The sequence below is a fragment of the Pipistrellus kuhlii genome, unplaced genomic scaffold, assembly GCF_014108245.1.
Source record: "Pipistrellus kuhlii isolate mPipKuh1 unplaced genomic scaffold, mPipKuh1.p scaffold_m20_p_7, whole genome shotgun sequence".
Taxonomy (NCBI): Eukaryota; Metazoa; Chordata; class Mammalia; order Chiroptera; family Vespertilionidae; genus Pipistrellus; species Pipistrellus kuhlii.
Window position 1 is genome coordinate 41,063,514 of NW_023425573.1, and position 15,500 is coordinate 41,079,013.

Consider the following 15,500-nt stretch of genomic DNA (forward strand, 5'->3'; position numbering starts at 1 on the left):
AGTGAACTTTGTACACATGCCAATGGTATCAGTGCTAGTGATTGTTTCCCTCATAAGTTTGTGGACAAATAGCTAAATAGGCTTCTTTCAACTGGTAATAAGACTAATAAAGTCAGCTCTTGAGATAAAGAAAAGAAATAACATGGACTGACAGTGTAATAGTCTAATGTTTCAGATAACTGCTATACCATTCATTTTGATATAATTAGTGAGAACTCTGTTATTCAATATGATGCTCCCACAAAATTTGGTGTTGAATACTATTTGTCAGAATCTAGTAATTAAAATTAAATAGTCCTCCTACCTCTCCTGCTTTTCACCCATAGATGATATCTGAATCCTTTGTTTTTCAAGTTTCGATTTTCTTCAACGACTGACATTTGGCTGATGTTTGTGGGAGGTTTATGTGCATTTCTCCATGGACTAGCCCATCCAGGCGTGCTACTCATTTTTGGCACCATGACAGATGTTTTTATTGACTACGAGACTGAATTGCAAGAACTCCAGATCCCTGGAAAAGCGTGTGTAAATAACACCATCGTGTGGACCAACAGCTCCCTCAACCAGAACGTGACTAATGGAATACCTTGTGGGTAGGCTGCTATTTTTTACTTTTTTGTTCACATCTTAAATTGTAATTAAAAATGTGTAGAGGGAACATATTGCCATGTTCTGAGCTGGAATGGTATCTAATGTAGAGCACACAGAAACATAAATTTACCCACATTTTTACAAATTACACTGCCCTGAGGTTCTCCTATCTTACCAGGTTTTAAAATCCTAATAAAAAACATATTTGGAAATTGCCCATTAAATGCAACATCCAAATTTAACCACTTTGTGGTGTATAGGTTTAAGGACGGGGCTATCAATACTTAATGCCAAAAGATGATCCATGGATTTTACTTGAGTCCAATGTCATGTCTTAGATACAAGATTTCCTTTTATTTTTTTTTTTCCTAGCTCTCATCCATTCCTTAGTTTCTGTGGTCATGGCTAATAATCCCCAACCTTTTCTGTATAATGGGAATTTTATTAGTATGCCAGAGGCCTTGAAGTAGGGGCCACTGGTCTCAGTGAGTAGTTGAATTTCATGGAAGAGTGGTATGGTGTCACAAAACCATGAGGATTAGCCAGAGCTGGCTGTGCTACTACTGTTTTCTTTGTGATAATCCCAACAGCTGCCTGGTAATCAGTAGAGTTCGAGTACACAGGTTGACTCACTGTTTTGGACTTTGCAGCCTGCCTCCCAATGCCTCAGGGACAGAACAAGGTCATTTGCACGTATGAACCCATATGCTCAGGTTTAAGAACAAAGAGCTGGGCACCTCCTGGCTAGAAAGACACTTGAAATGGCCTTCCTAAGTGAATTTATATTTTTCGCCTTCATTTAAAAAGTTTTAACAGGCTTGATTCCAGATTACGAAAAACCCTTCTAAATCACTCTGTCCATAACATTATTTACTCTTAACGGCATTTTATTCATTCACTCATTTAACCAAAATTTTGAACATAATTTGAATACATATATATATATATATATATATATATATATATATATATATATTCTCCCCCCCCCCCCTAAATTTAGAAGACTCAGAACAGTTTGTATGAAAGAGGGACTATCTCCAGTGACTATCTTTTAAGTCTTTCATTAACGTTGAAGGATAGAGATGAACTGCTTTTACAGAATGAAATGACTACAAAATGTAAAATTAACCACTCCCCCTTAAAAAAAAATGCATTCAGACTTCTTTATTATGTAAATAGACCCAAGTCCTTAATAACAATTATGAAGAAAAAATTTTCAAGGGAAAATTCCTAAAAGTATATCTTATTATGTTTTAAAATTTGGAAATAACTATTAGAAGGACCAAAACTGTCCTGGCTGATTTTGCTCAGTGGATAGTGTTGGACCTTGAACTGAAGGCTCCCTGGTTCAATTCCAGTCAGGGTTATATACCTTGGTTGCAGGCTTGATCCTGGACCCCTGTTGGGGTGGTACAAGAGGCAACCAATCGATGTGTCTCTTTCACATTGATGTTTCTTTCTGTGTCTCTCCCCCTTCTACTCTCTTTAAAAAATCAATGGAAAAATATCCTTGGGTGAGGATTTACAAATAAATAAATAAATAAATAAATAAATAAATAAATAAGTAAATAAATATTAGAGATATATCCGTGACACCAAGTGCTCATAAATATTTATTAGATGAATTAAAGAATGAATCTACCTTTATTCTGCACCACCAACATCCATTAGAAAGGAATTCACTGTGGATGTCCATTACTTGGGTTTTATTCACTATTACTGGGTCATGTACTTCAAGGTGAGCAAATAGTGAGAAGCAAATAGTGGTTTTCAGAAGTTCACTGGCTTTAGCTGAGTCCACATGATACCAAACATGTAAAAAAATCATATGATAACTCAGATTGTGCAGACCACACCTTTCTTGGACATTTTTTTTTTAACTAGGATCTCCTTTGATGAGCTAAATACTTTAATTGTGAATTATTATGGTCCCTGACATTAATACTGTTGCACCTCTGAATTACTATGTTAGTTTAGCTTTCATGTAGTAAGATCACTGACAAAATGGAGCTGGGTGGGACAGAGGAAAAGGAAGAGGACATTTTCTTCCTCAAAGTAGTTAATATGCCTCCCAAATTACCCAACTCCTTGCAACTTGTTTTCTTGAAAAAGTATATCATTAAAAGTCCAATTTCTCCACCTATTATAATAGGTCTATCAGTCTTGGGCCATACAAGGCAACTCAATGATTTTATCAACATAAGTATGCATTGTTTAATAGTAGAAGCTAGTTTTTCTTTTATTATATTGGTTTCCATATATCAATTATAATCTATTAGATGGAATTTATAGGCTAAAGCCTTTCAAGTGGCAATTAGTGAAAAATGCTGAAAAAGATTACAGAACATTAGGCCTCCTGATTAACTTATCAGTTTTTACACTTGGATAGAAGTAAATGGCATTTTGATATTTGGACTTTCCTTTTATCTTTTTTTCACCTTACTGTTTGATTATTCTGAGCAAATAAATTCTAAAAAGCTAATGAAATCATGGAAGTGACATATTGTCATTTCTGCTATATTCTGTTGATCACACAGACCAACCCTGGTACAATTTGAGAGGGCACCACAAAACAGTGTGAATGGTGGCTCCAGCACCAGCTGTGGGTGTGAGCAGGGCTGTGCTGGCAGCAGGTGCAAGAGGTGGCTGCTGGCCCCTATCTCCCTTCAGGAGCAGGGGGAGGTGGAGAAGCCCTGAAGGGCAATCAGGGCCAGCAGCAGCTGCTGGCACCCACTGATGGCATTGAGTGATCAGGGTTAGTGCCAGGTGCTAGCAGTGGGTGTGAGCAGTGGCTCCAGCACCAGCAGTAGGTGCAAGTGTGGCCAGCACTGGCAGAACTGCAGTGCACACAGGAGCAAAGAATTGTTAGTAACCACCAGAAGCTTGCCCTGTTGACAGCGACCAGCACCCCGCCGTGGTCTGATGCCCCCTTTCACCTGCTCTACTGCCACTGTGGCTGACACCTGTCATGTTCTGCACATGTCCCCTGGTGGTCAGCACACATAATACACATAATAGCAACTGATTGTTCAGTTGTTCGGTTGTTTCAGTTGTTCTGCCATTTGGTCTATTTGCATATTAGCCTTTTATTATATAGGATATTATCCTGATACCCAAACCAGGCAAACATATTACAAAAAAGAAAACTATACATTATTATATCCTCATGAATATAGATGCCAAATCTTAACAAAATATTAGCAGATAGAACTGGGCAACATACAAAAAGAATTATACACCATAAGGAAGTGGGTTATATTCTAGAGAAACAAAGCTGGTTCAGTATTTGAAAAAGACAATCAATGTTATCTGCCACGTTAACAGGCTAATAAATATAACCACATGATCATCACCATAGATGAGAAAAAGTATTTGAAAGTTTCAACATCTATGCATAATGAAAAGAACAAAAAGCAAACCCTCCCTTTAAAAAAGAGCATCTACAAAAAATCCAAGTTAACTTTATACTTAATATTGAAAGATTGTGTACCTTCCCATAAGACTGGAAATAAGGTAAGAATATATGCTCTCACTTCTATTATTTAACATAGTTTTAGCTTGTGCAATAAGGAAGGAAAGAGGTAAAAAAAATATTGATATAATAATTGTACATTAAACAATGGTTAAGGTAGAAAATTTTATGTTTTTTTTTTTTTACTAAAATTAAATATTTGAAGATGTAAAGGGAGAATTACAGATATCTTTATTGGCAGATGACATAATTTTCAACACAGAAAATCCCAAAGAACCTACAAAAGTCTAGAACCAATAAACGAGTTCCACAAGGTCTTAGAATACAAGTTAAAATACAAAATTCAATAGTATTTCTATATACTAGCAACAAAAATGTGGGTACCAAAATTCAAAATATAGAACTTATAACTACTTAAAAACTGTTACTTATGTGTAAACCTAGCAAAACATGTACAGGATTTCTATGCTGAGAACTGCACAATGCTGATAAAAGAAATCAAAGAAGACCAACATAAATGGAGACACATACTACGTTAATCAATTAGAAGATTCAGTACAGTAACAATGTCAGTTCTCCCAAATTGATGTACATGTTTAATACAATTTCTATCAAAACCTCAGCAAAATTTTTCTAAAATGTACATGAAAAGGCAAAAGAACTAGAATATCTTCCTTTCAAAAAGAAGAATGAAATGCAGGGAAACGATATACCCAATTTTAACTCATATCATATAGCCATAGCAATCAGGGCAGTATGATATTGACAAAGGAACAGAATAGAGAATGCAGACTCACACAAATATGGCCAACTGTTTGTTGACAAAGGTGGAAAATAGTTCATTGAAGGAAAAATAAAGTTTTTATTAAATGGTGAGGAAGTAATAGGTCATCCCAAACATATTCAGAAATGAGCTCAAAATGGATTATGACTTTAAATGTAAAAAATAAAAGTGTATATTTTTAGAAAAATATATAGGAGACGATTTTCTATGGCTAGAGAAAGAGTGCTTAGGCTTGACACCAAAAATAATCCATAACGAGAAAATTTGATAAATTGAACTTCATCAAAATTAAAAACTTTGCTCTGCAAAAGACCATGTTAACTGCCCTGACTAGGTAGCTCAGTTGGTTAGAGCACTGCTCAGTATGATAAGGCTCTGGGTTCAATCCCTGGTCAGGGCACATATGAAAATCAATCAATGAGTGCAAAAATAGGTAGAACAACAAATGGATGCTTCTCTGTCTCTCTCAAAATTAATAAATAAAAATTTTTTACAAAGACCTTGTTAAGAGGATGAAAAGACAAACTACAGACCAGGAGAGATATTTGAGAATCATATATCTAACAAAAGACTAGGATCTAAAATAACTAAACATCTCTCAAAAACACAATAGTTAAAAAAAAATTCAGAATATGGGGGAAATGCATGAACAGACATTTCATTAAGGGTATAAAGATGGCAAATGAGCCCATGAAAAGATGTTCACATTAGTGGTTAGGGAATGTAAATTAAAATCAAAATGAGATCAGTATGTACCTGTCAGAATGACTAAAATAAAAATAAAAAAAGTGATAATACCAACTGCTGGTGAGGATATGGAGGAATTGGATCACTCATACCTTGGTGGGAATGTAAAATGGAGCAGCCACTCTAAGAAATAGTTGGGCAATTTAAAAAAAAAACAAAAAACTAGGCATGCAGCTATTATATGACCCAGCAATTCTACTCTTGGGGATTTGTCCCAGAGAAATGAACTTAAATGTAAGAAACAGAACATCACTTGTGATAGACAAAAAGTGGAAACCACCCAGACATCCTTCAACAGATGAATGGTTAAACTAACCGTGATTTATCTATACTGTGGAATACTACTTACCAGTAAAAAGGAACGGGCCGTTTATGAAACTTGAAAGAATTATGTTAATTGAAATAAAATCCAATCCTAAAAGGTTACATTCTGTGTAATTCCATTGAACATTCTTCAAAGGACGAAACTATAACAACAGAGACCAGATTAGTGGTAGCCAGTGGTTAAGGGACGAGTGGCCACATAAAAGCATGGGTGCATCTAAAAGGGCAGCATGATAAATCCTTGTGGCAATGAGACTGCCCTGATCTTAATTACTCAATTTCAGCATCCTGATTGTGATACTATCCTAGAGCTTCACAAGATGTGCTGGGGGAAACTGGAAAGAGGGCATGCATAATCTCTCTGTAATATTTCTCACAAGTGCATCCTAATCTACACTTATCTCAAAATAAAAACTTGATTAAAAATAAACAAAAAGTAGATTCCTGGGTGGGAAAAAAAATGGTTGCGGGTTCTCTGGAAGTAAGACCTAGCCATTTTGTCCGAATGCTACCCTCATGTATGGGTGTTCTAGCAACATATTCCTTGCATTAAGGAATACAGAGTCTCCAACACCTTGAAGCTAGGACATGAATACGTTTTGCCAGATCGTGATGCTCAGGTTAGAGCGGACATGGATGTTCACTCTACGGTGCCAGTGTGCCTATGTCTACAGGGCATGGGAACCATTAAAAGAAAAACTCCTCGCTAAGCAATGCACCTTATCATAATGACCTCCTAGGTATTTTAAGTGAAAAACCTATGACTCTAGTAAGTATGAAACTGTGAGGTGTAAATTGAGTGATTCAATCTTCTGATGCATTTTTTAAAAATAAAAAGCAAGGTAAGAATCCTCATATATTAATACTTTGTAAAATATCCTTTTCCTTTCCCTCTAATTGTCCTCACTCCCCTCTCCTCTCTTCAGCAAATGAGTCAGGGGAAACTTAATTTAAGTAGATGTAAGTTAACTTTGTCTTTTTTTTTTTTAAATAAAAAATGGTGCCATTCTGGGGTCAGAATCACCTGCACAATTTTTAGAATCATTTCCAGGATTTTATAATCAAAAGAGCTTTCCACCAGGCACATGATGAAGAGTTTGATGTGCAGTCAAAGGAACTACGCCAGCCTCTCTTTTCCTTCCTGTCCGTTTTCCTGAGAGGTTTATCTTTTTGTTCCAGAAATATTCTCAAGAAGTCTCTAAAACTGATAACTTTTTCTTCCCAAGAATAACACCGAACTGAGTTAATCATTTATCTTTGAGGAGCCTCAGAAGTGAAAAGAATCATAAACTGCACGTGCCCTTATCCGCCCCACTCAATGATGACATAATTCTCCTGACCTTCGCTCCAGTAAATCCCAGGGCTGGCTGGGTGCTCATTTCTCTAAATCCCTGTAGGTTTGTTTATAACTGGCAGCTGCGTTGTTCATGACAGGCACTAAGTCACCTCTGCTTAGAGTGTCCATAGAATGGATGCAGCACAGGAAAGCTAAGTAAAATTTTCTTACAAATGCTCATACGTTTCTGGTTTTGAACACCCAAATTCCATTTCAGAGAACTCAGAGTATGGACTCATTTATACATTAGAAGGCTTTACTCATTATACACTCTATCATTAGTTTTTGTAAAAGCCTCTGACTGTGGATATATATATATATATATATATACACACACATATACACGTATATGGGTATATACATGTACACACATATATATATATATATATATATATATATATATATATATCCTCACATATATATTTATAATATTCTAGGTCTTGTTCATTCTCAGGATTCCCTTAATCATTATGAAAACCTTGGAATGGGATGAACACAGACTTATTAACTGGTTTAGAGATTTTCAGAGGGGTTGACCAAGGCAGTTATTTCCCTTTCACTAGTATTTTCAAAGTTAAAACAAAATCCAGAAACATTTATTAAGTTCCTACTATGTGGAAGATATTGTTCCAGGCTTCAGGCGGTATAAGCAAGCAGCTTAAATCCAGTACTTGGCCTCAAGTAGCTTGCAATGTACTAGCATGAAAAACAAATATCTGTGTATTTACACCGAGTATATATACTGTATATACTCGATGTATTCTAATACAAATACATTTACATCGATATATATATATATCCTTATCCATATATAATGTATATATATATGTGTGTGTGTATGTATATACTCGATGTAAATGTATTCAATAAAGGTATTGAATAATAGTGCAAGGTGGCAATAAAATCTGTCACAGATAACAGTCTGTTCTGAATTAAATGAATTATATAATACTTTGATACTTGCTTTGAGGTCAGTAGAGGGGAGAACACTTCCAGCCTGGTCACAAAAGGAAGTCCTGATAGAAAGCAGGAAGCTTGTGGGGTGAGAGCATCTATACTGAAGAGGCTGTTTTCTGATTTTCTAAAGAAATGGACTCCATATCATTTATCTTGTCCCTGAGGATCAGGGCAGTCATCAACCAACGTGTTAATTTTCTAATTATAAAGTTCCTTATTTCCTAAAATCGATTTCCTCCCCTCCCTGCCCCTGCCAATCCCAAACGCTATGCCTCAGCGTGATAGAGGAGTTGGAAAATGCTTGGAGCTTTTTTGCTGTTCCCCATAAGTTCTTTAGCTTCAACCTTAGAAAGCGCCCTGGAGAGTGAACTTCCTGGGCTGGAGTCAGCAGAAAGGCTCTGCCAATACAGCGCTTTTCTGCCTCTGTGGGAAGATGACATTCCTCACAGTGTCTCTCTGAGATGGAAGACTTGCAGAGCGGCTTGGATTCCTGAAGGAGGGAGAGTAAGCCTCCTGATTTACAGCACACATCTCCCTGTCGCTGTGATTACGTATCACTGCACAGAGAGCCCGAGTGAAGGGGCCTCAGTGGACAGAGTACTGGGCTGCCACCGAGGGCCCTGGGCTTCCAACAAGCCTAGCATCTCGGCCTGCAAAAATGAAGGGGGTTAGGCATCTCGATTGTGATTGGTACCTTGAGATCTATTGACGGATTTTTATTCTTTTTTGATTGTTCATAATCCTATATAGATTAAAAAAAACACTTATCCATATTTAATAGATATGTATAATACATGTATTTAAATTTCTCTGTACCCACAAATGTAATCTTTGGTAGCTTGATCCTCCTTGAGAGTCTTACAATTTTCTCTTTTGAAGGTTGATGGACATTGAAAGTGAAATGGTCAAATTTGCCAGTTACTATGCTGCAACCGCTGTCGCAGTTCTTATCGCAGGATATATTCAAGTTAGTAGCACCTATATTTTACTTCATTTTTTACCATCGTGGGCTTTTTTTGTTTTTGTTCATTTAAAAAGATGTGTTTGTTTATTTTTTAGAGAGAGAGGAAGGGAAAGGGAGAGGAGGGGAGAGGGAGAGAGAAAGAAATATAGATCGGGTTGCCTCCTGCACGCTCCCCACTGGGGAAACCCACAGCCCAGGCATGTGCCCTCACAAGGGACTCAAACCAGTGCCTTTGACTCCTGGGCCAATGCTCAACCACCGAGCCACTCCGGCCATTTTACTTCTTGATCAACATCTGGGTTTAAAGGCACGACAATGAGATGCAACGTGTATTCTTTTAACTTTTAAGTTACTCAGAAATCCTGAGGACTACAGTGGTGTGTTTGTTTTTCCGGGTTGGGGGGGGGGGCGGGGGGAGAGGAGCCAGGAGAGAATGAGAAAGCTCTTCCTCTCAGTTGGAGAGGATATAAGCAGCTCTCTAGAGCACATGTGTCAAACACAAGGCCCGCGGGCCAAATCTGTCCCGCCAGGCCTTGCAATGTGGCCCGCACCGCGCTGTCATCACTGCACTCCGCTGCATTTCCATCACAATGACAGTTTATGACTGTTCAGTAAACCATTCGGCCCGCGATTTAGGCTGGATTTTAGATTTTGGCCCCTTCTCTGATTGAGTTCGACACCCCTACTCTAGAGAGACAGAGACAGACCTTTAATTTCAATGTCCTGTCCATCCCTGCCCTCCCTACTTCACACTCTCTTCTAAACTCAGAAATAGACACTGCAGGTGAGTTTGCAGAGGGCGAGTGAGTGGTCTGGAGAAAGCCAGACATGGGGAATTGGAAGAAAGCAAACTTTACTCTCTGTTTCTCTTTCATGCTAAAGTCTCACTCAACTGCATTTCAAACCAAATTCTGTAAACTAAATGTAGAGCACATTCTAGATTTAAGCTATGGAAAGACCTAGAGTCACTTAACCCTTATTAAGGGGAAAAGTAATCTTTTGCCACCTCCTGTAGAAAAAAATAATCCCCCCCCCCACCCCCACCCCAGCCAAAGGTTCGGCAAGCCTGAGCTGGGGCAATGAAGGACGGAGAAATGATAGACAAAGAGACCCATTTGGGTCTAGGTGGATCTTCTGTACCTGGCTGAGGCCACAGAATGATCCAGACTGCAAAGCTGAGGCTTTATTTATAGTCGGGGACAAACAAGGTAATTTACAATGTTGCTGTAAGTTTCACTTGTTTTGGCAGCACTTGCTGCCTCTCCCACAGCCCATTAGCTACCCAGGAACCATCTAGGGAGCAGTCACAAGATCAAGCTTAATGGACTGTGCCCTCCAAGCTGGGACTTGTTTGTGACTTTGCCAGCAGGTCAGTCCGAGGCTTAACCCTACAACCGCTTTCTACAACCCTCCATCCCTTTCAATCAATAATTCTAGGAAGTTAGTGCTAGTTGAAGAGAGAAATGCATTAGTTTTTCCCATTTGGCGCTGGGAGTTTTAATTATAGGCTTACTTTGCTTGGTTGGGGGAAACAATTAGTTTATGTCATACTTGTTGTCGAAAAGCTTGAAAACTATGCATAGAAGCTTGTTGGTAAGCCTCTGGGGAAAAATTCACTCAGAAGTGGTATGCAAGACTAGTGAGTTAAAAGCAATAATTATTTTTGGTGCTTCGAGTCTTATTTTACACACGAAAAAAATGAAGCTCAGGAAGGTTAAGGCTAAAAGTGGCAGAGCTGGATTCAAACCCAGGACTTCTGGCTTCCCTGCAACGGGAGCAGATGCCAGCACTTACACTCAGATCCCCAAAAGAGGCATTTTGTGAATTACTTCCCTCCTTTTCTCAACTGTTACATTGGAAGTGTTTTCTTCTGGAGAGAGGAGGAATTAATAATGTTAACTGCAATGTGAAGCATGCCTTGCTCCATTTCCAGATATGCTCGTGGGTAATTGCCTCAGCGCGTCAAATACAGAAAATGAGAAAACTTTACTTTAGAAAAATAATGAGAATGGAAATAGGATGGTTCGACTGCAATTCAGTGGGAGAGCTGAATACAAGATTTTCTGAGTAAGTGGCTGGTAGGACATTTTATGTATGTATTTATGTATGATTTTTTTGTAATAAACTCTAATTTCTAAATTAAATAACAATTGGAAACATTCTCAGTTATTTTTTAATTGGGGTGGCATTGGATAATAAAATTATTTAAGTTTCAGGTATACAATCCTACAATATAGCATCTGTATATTGTATTGTGTGTTTACCATCCCAAGATGAGTCTCCTTCCATCACCATTTATCCCCGTTTTACCCTTTTCTACCTCCCCCCAGCACCCTTCTTTCCTCTGGCAATCGCTATACTGTTGTTTGTGTTTGTGAGTCTTTTTTTTTTCTTTCTTTGCTGAATCCTTTCCTCCATTTTACTCAGTCCCCACCCCCTGACAGCTGTCAGTCTGTTCTCTGTATTTATGAGTCTGTCTCCACTTTGTTAGTTTATTTTATCATTCTTAGCTATTTTTATGTTTTGTTTCTTAAGTTAGGCTTTTATAGGTGATGGCTTTTTCATGGGTGATGTTTTATCAAATATGGTCATTATAAATTGAAAGCCAGGATACTATAATTTGGTTTGTAAGTCTTTGATTAAACTACTGGAAATGACATTATAGAAGAGAGTTAAAAGAAGTAGGTTATTTGGCCTCAAAAGGAGAAATTGAGGGACGTCACAATCTAGGTGTCTATAAGGTATCTAACAATATAACTAGAACAAATTCCCTTGCTTTGACTGTTGAGGTAATTTTTATGCACATAAAAACAAAAATTAAAAATCCATAATTTTTAGATTCAAGCTAAAAAACTGTCTGTAAATCTAGTTTACTCCTGAATACTAGTTTGGGTCATTAATAGCCCCCTCAGGGATTCTGAATGAGCTCTGAGTAATTAGTTGAACCATGAAGAATTAGACCTAGTTCAATGGAATGAAACTTTGAAGTCCCATTAAAGATAGTGTGCAATGTAGTGAAAATAAAGTAGACTGAATGTTGCGACCCTTAGATTCCAGCACCCATTCTGCCTCTTACTATGACCTTGGACAGATACATAGCCTTGCTAGAATACAATTGTCCAATCTCTGCATATCTCAGGTCATTTTTTGCTACCAAGTCCTAAATGTTTATTTGCTCCATCTCGACAAAAAATTATGGGGATGTTAATTTAATGTAACTGTATTATGGAGCATTATCTCTATGCAAAGCATAAACATAAAGCACGGAACTCCTCATTTCAAGGAACTTACAGCCTATTAGGATAATAAAAGGTACAAGCACATAAATAACCAGAACATACACAGATTGACTGCTTTCTATATCCTAGGTACAGTTTTACATGCTTTACATATATTAGCTAATCCAAATTACTACCCTTTGAGGTAGGATCTGTCATTCTCTCCATTTTACAGATGAGGAAACTGAGGAACAGAATGGTTAAGTAACTTGCTCAAGAAAGGCTTGTGCTTAAGCTCAGAGTCTGGCTCTAGAGTGTGACCTCTTTTTTTATATATATATTTTTTATTGATTTTTTACAGAGAGGAAGGGAGAGGGATAGAGAGAAACATCAATCAGTTGCCTCCTTCACACCTCCCACTGGAGATATGCACGCAACCAAGATACATGTCCTTGACCAGAATCGAACCTGAGACCTTTTAGTCCACAGGCTAATGCTCTATCACTTAGCCAAACCAGTTAGGGCTAGAGTCTGACCTCTTAACCATGATTCTATACTGCCTATGAGCAGATTGCAACAATACACACACACACACACACACACACACACAGTTACATTGCTAAGGAACTATAGGGAAGAAAATATTACTTCTTTCTGGGGAGTTACATAACTTTTTATTAATTAGTTGTTATGTGACCAGAACCTAAAAGGACTTAATAGAAGTAAAGAAGGGAAGAATGGCTCTGCAGGACATATCAAGGGTATCTATAATAATAAAAGCATAATATGCTAATTAGACCAGACAGCTGAACAACCTTCCAGACGTCATTCTGGATGTTCTTCCAAATGAAGCTGCGGCAGTGGTGCTGAGGCAGAGGCAGTTAGGGGTGATCAGGCAGGTATGCAGAGTGGGTAGGGGCAATCAGGGAGGCAGGCAAGTGGTTAGGGGCGATAAGGCAGAGTGGTTAGGAGTGATCAGGCAGGCAGGCAGGCAGGTGAGGGGTTAGGGAGCCAGCAGTCCTGGATTGCAAGAGGGTGCAGGCCGGGCTGAGGGGCCCCTGTCCATGCACAAATTTTGTGCACTGGCTTCTAGTATTAACTATAAAAAAGATATAAATAAGATGGTTTTAAAAAGTTTTTGCCAATATTTAATGGACTTCAGTTGGGAAAACTGGGTTTAGGACAAACTTTCTTGGTTGTGAGAGGAGAGGCTTGATGACTTCCCAAGCTGCAGCAGGTTTTTCCAGATGTGAGAGTCAGTTATGTTTCCCAAGGGCGATGGGGTACGGAGATGGAAGGGAAAGACTGAGATTTCTCAGTGAGACATTTGAATTGACCAATGCCATTGTAGTGATCAAAGCCTTTCTTATTTCTAGTGATATTAATAAAATCAATGATGCCATTGCTGATCAAATGGCCATTTTCATCCAGCGCATGACCACAAGCATCTGTGGGTTCCTGTTGGGATTTTATCAGGGTTGGAAACTGACCTTGGTCATCATTTCCGTCAGCCCTCTCATTGGCCTGGGAGCAGCCGTCATTGGTCTGGTAAGGGTGTCTTCTCTTTGCTTTCCGTGGGGAGATACTGGCTCTGAGGAACAGTTGAAAATATAACTTTGAGTCCCTTCTCTTGAGTATGGCTTGTCAACATCTTTATCACTATTTTGACTGGTTATTCCTCAGTATCAAATAACATTCTATAGGTTAGGGATTAATGATATTTTAATAACATGAATATTACTGTATTAATAACAATAACAACTACACTTATTGAGCATTTACTGTTTTGCCAGACACTACGAGGAGCTTTATATACATATCTTTAATCTTTACGACAATCTTATGAAGTGTTGATGCCATTTTAAATATAAGAAATGGAGACTCAGAGGGGTAAAGGGACTCACAGATAGTGGGTGACAGGATAGAATTCAAATTCAAGGGAGACTGACCCTAATGTTCTACACACTTTCTAATTGCCTATTGCTTCCCTGCTCTCCCAACCTCAGATGCTCCCTCAAAAAGGCCCAACAAATATACGCATATTGATAACAAGCATCTAAAAGAAATTTCTGCAATCACAACTGTGTTCTCTCTCCATTCCATCTGATCAGTTTCAGAGAGAGATTTCTTGGTCCATTTCCAGCAGTTTCCCAAGAGCAGACTCCATTGCCCAGGTGCACAGGCCAAAAAAAAGTGTAGGAGTAGGAATTTTGGGTTATCCCAGTTAAAACGCACTCCCAAGGATTGAGAAATGATTATAGCTCACTATCAGAGAAACCACATTAGATAGCAAATCCTGGGACCAGGCAACACTAATAATTTGCTGTAAATGAGAGTAGAATTAAAGTGGCATTATTGAGCAACATGTACCAATCTCCAGGTGATATTTTTCTAGAAAAATATTCTCTACAGTCCATTTGCTCTATTATTCAATAGAGCCAGGTCATACGGAGGGACAATAACAAAGAGCTCACTGCACTTAACTAGGTTCCAACCTGGCTTAACAAAGGTATGTGTAACTCATCAAAACTTCAGTCTTCTCATCTTAAAAACAAGGATACTACCTGCCAAAGTCACCATGATGACTCAAGACATAATCCCTGTTATGCACTTAGCACAGCACCTGACACAGAATTAATTACTAAAGAGATATTAGCTTTTATTTGTTCCCAATCCACCATGGCGTGCAAGCTTTCCATAAGTCTTTTCTACCAAATGCTCCCCAGCTGCACTCCAGAGGTGCCTCAGTTTCTGTGAGGGTCTGTGGGGATTCTGCAAACATTTGATTAAAAAATTTTCCTGCCATATACATGTAGTCTCTTTCTTTAAACCCATGATACATTAATGTTCACACTCTACCGGATCACATGACACATTTTAAGAGACCAACAATGTGGCCTGGTTTCCTTGGCTTTACACAGGCTGAGAGCACGGCTTCCCTTGTCTCAGTGCCCACTTTTCAACTTCAAGTAATTTGCAACGTGATGGTTTTGTGCTGGTTTCTTCTTGACTTCAAGTCTGTGCCTGTTTGTGGAAAATGATACAGGCATCTTCCCTGGGCTCAATTCAAAACAAGACAAGAAAAGGTGGAGGGACAATATATGACA

General features: G+C 38.3%; 1 protein-coding gene across 5 annotated transcripts in view; it reads left to right on the forward strand.

Annotated features, from left to right (window-relative positions):
* ABCB11 (ATP binding cassette subfamily B member 11) overlaps positions 1-15,500 on the forward strand; it is an 88,940-nt gene that overhangs the window by 11,838 nt on the left and 61,602 nt on the right. For 4 of the 5 annotated variants that reach the window (XM_045575410.1, XM_036421484.2, XM_045575409.1 and 1 more), the window contains 4 exons: positions 355-593; positions 9,091-9,178; positions 11,109-11,242; positions 13,770-13,941. In XM_045575410.1, coding sequence (XP_045431366.1) covers positions 355-593; positions 9,091-9,178; positions 11,109-11,242; positions 13,770-13,941 — 633 coding nt within the window. Of the gene's footprint in view, positions 1-326; positions 594-9,090; positions 9,179-11,108; positions 11,243-13,769; positions 13,942-15,500 lie in introns of all 5 variants that reach the window. The other variant, XM_036421486.2, reaches the window with a different exon arrangement.